Below are 5,611 nucleotides of genomic sequence, written 5' to 3' on the forward strand. Positions count from 1 at the left end.
ATCGGTTCAGAATTTTTCGAGTAACGGTGTGCGAGTGGTGAGGCCCCAAAGTTCTCCCAATGCATTCCGGATGGCGCTAAAAGCGCACGTTTTTGCGCAACGTGCAAAAACGTGCACGCCAATCGCTAATAAAAGTCATAGCACACGATTCCCGCTTAAGGCGCACGTTTTTACTTTTCACGTTTTCTCAAAGCTGCGGGACCAGTTACGCGCCAAAGTTTGTCCGGAAAAATGAGTAATAAACGCGCAGGATAACAATAGTGCCTCTGGCTGCGCCAAGAGGCACTACTCCTCCATTGCTATTGCATAGCTATGGAGGAGGCGTGCCACTTGGCGCAGCCGTGGCACTAATAAGACAAATATTCTTGTTAATATTTTGCATTTTTGCAGTGATCCATTTTACTTATCCTGTGAAGGACAGAGTCATATTGATAAGTTCAGAAAAGTGTTTTTTATTGTTGTGTTTTGATGTATTTGATGTAAGCCCAGTGGATATTTAAAGCTTACAGAAGGCTGCATTTAACTGCTGCTATGTCATTCCTGCAGTATTTCTGCAGGTGTTTTGGTCAGTGCTATTATTTGTTATATATTATATTATTTGTAATCAGCACAAATTATCTGTCCCCATATGATAAAATCCACCATCCCCCCTGATTTCTTTTTACAACTCGAGTACTGTGTAGAACAATACAGCAGCTTTATCTCGCCGACTCATTGAGAGAATAGGTGTGTGTGTGTGTGTGTTTTGTGCGTTACCACGCAGGTAAAATCCCTCTGTGTCTTTAGTTAGCTTCCTGGTGGTTTTGTCTGTGCCATGCATGCCCTCCTCTCCTTCCAGCAGGGTTTGTTTTGGCAGGATCCCTGATGTGTGTGCATGGATGCCACCGGGCAGCACCAGGATCTGACTGAAGTTCCCCCCACCCCCCCACCGCCCACCAGCCATCCCAGATTCTGCTGACGGGGCCCAACCCACTATGAGATAATGCCATTCCACCAGTATTGTGGCTAAAGCCTCTCTTTCTGGCCCTCAGGTATATAAAGAAGAGACGGCGGTACAGGAGGGGACAATACACTCTGGAATCATTTCTCATCTTCAACCTTTTTTTGCTCTTTTAACACAATCCTCCTGGGGCTTCTTGCTTTTATCTGTTGAGCTACCGGAGCCACAGCCTTAGCAGGTGAAACCGCCAACCTGAACCAAGCCAGGCAAACGCTAAAGCAACCGCTCTCCACCTTCGCTATGGATATTGCCATCCAGCACCCGTGGTTCCGACGCGCTCTGGGCTCCAGCTACCCGGCCCGGCTCTTCGACCAGTTCTTTGGAGAGGGGATGTTTGACTATGACCTGTTTCCCTACGGCGCCTCCACCATCAGCCCCTTCTACAGACAATCGCTGGTCCGCAGCTTTTTGGATTTCTCCAACTCCGGCGTCTCTGAGGTAACAGGAAAAAACCGTGACCAGTTTTTATAAAAGATATGCACACATACTGTAGATGTTTGGTTTCCGTACAGTTTCAGGCTTTAAGACGTGCACGTTATGACGCAGTGGACTCTTCCCTTTGCCCGTGTTTCCTCCAGGTGAGGTCCGACAGAGATAAGTTTGCCGTCTACCTGGACGTCAAGCACTTTTCTCCCGAGGAGCTCAGCGTGAGAGTGACCGACGACTACGTAGAGATCAACGGCAAACACGGAGAAAGACAGGTACGAATTAGGGCTGGGCGAAATTTGGACAAAAATAAAATCCCGATTTTCGATTTTTTTTGGTAAAACTACAAAAGACAATGGAATAAATTGTTTCAAATATTTTATCTTTATTTTTAAAGAAAAATAGCAAACAAATTTCCCTATTGGGAATGAATTGAAAGATACTGTAAATCCTCCTTGAGTTTAGTAAAGTGACAACATTTACAATTTTCTTGACCAAACAAAGATGACTAGACGGGCTCTGTCTGTAATGCAGCCAGCTGCAAAAAAGGAAAATCCATTTTCCAATTTTCCTTTTTTTAACATCGATTGTGATTAATAAATCCGATTTAGATTTAAAATCGATTAATCACACAGCCCTAGTACGACTCGATTCCTCTTTGCTATGCAGATAGTCCTCATGAAGAGTAAAATCAGTACGACTAGCAGTACAGCTTAAATGGTTGTGATTGTGACACTGTTGTCATCGGTAACTCAACAAATATCTTTACAATCAGGAAAGACTGGGAAGAAAATGACAACAGATTAAGAGATATTTAAGTAAAAAGCTGAACAAACCTATCTTTAAAAGCTTTTTATGAGTTTTCTGCGAAGCGTCGGCTGCATGCATGAGAAACACAGGGAATAATACATCCTAAAATGTATGCTCTTGCTTATCTAAGTGTATGTTTAAATATTAATCCATGCACCTAGTTCTGTTTCTCTGCTGTTATCCATTCATGTAACCACAGAAACAGTCACTTCTCAGCAAATTCTCAGGACATAAGCTGCAACATTTCCCTAAGAAAAGCTGTGCAGGGTTGGTGGTTGCTTCTTCTGGTCGTCCCAGCTCACCAGTCCTGCTTTATATTAATGTTTCTCTTCATTGCATATCAAGTATACAAGCAGGACAGTTCACCTCGGGTGTATTGGTGGTACATTTAGATAACGGAATCATGGTACATCCTAATTGTCGGTTCTGACTCCTGCGTCGCTCTTGATATTCACTGTAAAGTTCAGCTGTGAAATGTATTCAATTTCAAACCTCAACTTCAGTGTTGGGTGCAAAAACAGTTGAAATTTCGAGGAAAAAAAGTTGAAATGTCGAGGAAATAGAAATTTTGTGAAAAAAGTCGAAATGTCGAGGAAAAACTCGAAATGTCGAGATTAAAAAGGAAAGGAAAAGGGAAGAAAAATAAGAGAAAGAGAAAAAAGAAAAGAAAAAAAGGAAAAAGAAAAGAAAAAAAGGAAAAAAGAGAAAAAGAACAAACAAAAGAACAAAAAAAAGGTCAAACATTTTTGAAAAAGCTCCAGGAGCCACCAGGGCGGCGCTAAAGAGCTGCATGCGGCTCTAGAGCCGCGGGTTGCCGACCCCTGATCTACACAGTACTCGAGTTGTAAAAAGAAATCAGGGGGGGTGGTGGATTTTATCATACGGGGACAGATAATTTGTGCTGATTACAAATAATATAATATATTACAAATAATAGCAGTGACCAAAACAGCTGCAGAAATACTGCAGGAATGACATAGCAGCAGTTAAATGCAGCCTTCTGTAAGCTTTAAATATCCACTGGGCTTACATCAAATACATCAAAACACAACAATAAAAAACACTTTTCTGAACTTATCAATATGACTCTGTCCTTCACAGGATAAGTAACATGGATCACTGCAAAAACTCACAATCTTAACAAGAATATTTGTCTTATTTCTAGTTAAAATGTCTCATTTTAGTAAAAAAATCTCATTACACTTAAAACAAGACTCATCACTGGAAAAAACAACCATTTTCACCTGTTTCAAGTAGATTTTCACTTGAAATAAGTAGAAAAATCTGCCAGTGGAACAAGATTTTTTTGCTTGTAATAAGAAGATAAATCTTGTCCCACTGGCAGATTTTTCTACTTATTTCAAGTGAAAGTTTACCTGAAACAGGTGAAAATTGTCAAATAAGTTATTTTTCTGGTGTTATTTTTCTGGTGATGACTCTAAATGTTGAAATAGCAGTAAAACCACATTCATTGATGAAATGACATAAGGGATGGAAAGGGGGGGATGATTTTGGCCGTTTTTATTTCAGGGAAGGGTTTCCATCCCCCCTCATCCCCCCTCAACTCCAGTACTGCGTATAACTCTAGAAACGGGGTTAGTTTGGTCCCAGTCCTGTTTTCTGCTCACAGTTCCAGCCGTGTTTGTTTTCCAGGACGACCACGGCTACGTGTCCCGTGAGTTCCACCGCCGCTACCGCCTCCCCTCCAGCGTGGACCAGTCGGCCATCACCTGCACCCTGTCGGCCGACGGCCTGCTCACCCTGACCGGGTCCAAGGTCTCCGGGGGCAGCGAATCCGGCCGCAGCGAACGCAGCATCCCCGTCACCCGCGACGACAAGACCAACGCTGCCGTTTCCTCCTAGAGGCCGAGCGCTACGAGGTTCTGACGCGGTCCGGTCGCCCAATAACCAGCATCGTCTTAGACGGATGACCCTATTAATGATTCTCTTTCCCACTCCTTAGAGGAAATCTCTTCACTTATTTTCTGTAGTATTCTTAGAGCACTTACACAGAATCAGTAATTGTTTTAACTATTGCTAAAATCAGCCCATGATGGTGGATAAGTGAGGGAACCGGGGATTTTAAAAGGAGGAAATCATCCAAGGATAAGACATTCTTGACTAGACACATTTTTCTGGTAAATATGTTGATGAGCAAGATTTGGTGGGAGGTTGGAAGAAGAGGTCTCGTGTCTTGTCCCATCAGTGAAGTTCTGAAGTTCCAATGGTTGCTTTTATTGGCTCTGAACCCTCTCCTCTTCTGTCTTTCACATGTACTGTAGTGTAGATCTTGTTGGGCCAATACCTGCCCACTCCTGAGAAAGCTATACCATAGAAACATGTAATAAAAGCTGTACAATTACCACTCTGGACGTCCTTTCTTTATTCTAAATGGTCATTATTAAGGCCCGAGCACTTACAGTGCGAAGGCCCTATATTATCTGTAGGAATTTTTCTTTTTTCTTTCTTCTTCCGACAAAATGAAGGCCGTTTTGCCCCCCTAAACGTGCCCCAAAAGTCACCAAATTTTGCGCCAATCCAGGCCTGTCGAAAATGTGATATTTTATGGTTTGCATTAATGTGCGTGGCCTAATGGCTCAACAGCGCCCCCTAGAAAACTTTGTGCCTCAAGCCCCACGATACGGTTTAACGTACATGCACGAAAATCGGTACACACCTGTATCATGTCGCAACTCAAACCGAAACCGAACAGGAAGTCGGCCATTTTGAATTAATCGTTTAATTTTGGCAAAATTTATGCCATTCCTTTGGCAGTTAATACGGCCCGAACCGTAACGTGCACCCAGGTGTGTTATACATCAAAATGTGCGTCTCCATCCTGCAACTACTTTTCTCAGTCAAAAGTGTTACCGTGGCGACGATAGACGCCAAAAAGCGCGCCCCCCCTTCATCTGATTGGTCCATATTTGATAGTTCCTACTTTCTGACATAACATTTGAATGGTTTGATATAGAGAGTCGTGGATGGTGTCATCCGCTAAATATCCAGGCCTGAAGACATCTACATGCAAGTCATACAAGCTTCCACTGCAGAATGCCTGAACGTGGACAAGGGTAGAGGGCCCGTTCAACGCTGCTTGCAGCTTTCATTATTATTAAATCAATTAATTGTAATATATGAAATAGAGGAATAACCAAGGCTGATTTTGGGACGTGTTCAAACTTCAATGACATTAGATCACCAAGGAAATCTCTTATATTTGAAAGTCATATTTAAATATTCACACATCTCATGTGAACATACCAAGGAATCTGCAGCCCAGACACCGCGATGGTTGGCCTTCAATTCAATTCAGTTTTATTTTATTCGTATAGCGTCTATTACAACAGAAGTTGTCTCTAGGATCTTTGCAGA

General features: G+C 42.6%; 1 protein-coding gene across 1 annotated transcript; it reads left to right on the forward strand.

The window, feature by feature from the left end:
* Positions 1–1,052: 1,052 nt before the first annotated feature.
* cryaa (crystallin, alpha A) lies at positions 1,053–4,601 on the forward strand. The gene is made up of 3 exons (XM_061716030.1): positions 1,053–1,438; positions 1,579–1,701; positions 3,890–4,601. Exons 1-3 carry the CDS (start codon positions 1,241–1,243, stop codon positions 4,097–4,099), a joined length of 531 nt encoding a protein of 176 aa, XP_061572014.1. The 5' UTR covers positions 1,053–1,240; the 3' UTR covers positions 4,100–4,601.
* Positions 4,602–5,611: the final 1,010 nt, after the last annotated feature.

Source organism: Cololabis saira, chromosome 24 (genome assembly GCF_033807715.1).
Source record: "Cololabis saira isolate AMF1-May2022 chromosome 24, fColSai1.1, whole genome shotgun sequence".
In the NCBI taxonomy this organism is placed as follows: domain Eukaryota; kingdom Metazoa; phylum Chordata; class Actinopteri; order Beloniformes; family Belonidae; genus Cololabis; species Cololabis saira.

Bases quoted from the DNA above. Each gene is read 5' to 3' on its own strand.
- cryaa (XM_061716030.1), top strand. From the start codon at position 1,241: ATGGATATTGCCATCCAGCACCCGTGGTTCCGACGCGCTCTGGGCTCC. The intron at 1,439-1,578 runs GTAACAGGAAAA...TGTTTCCTCCAG, and splicing joins CCAACTCCGGCGTCTCTGAG to GTGAGGTCCGACAGAGATAA. The intron at 1,702-3,889 runs GTACGAATTAGG...TTTGTTTTCCAG, and splicing joins GCAAACACGGAGAAAGACAG to GACGACCACGGCTACGTGTC.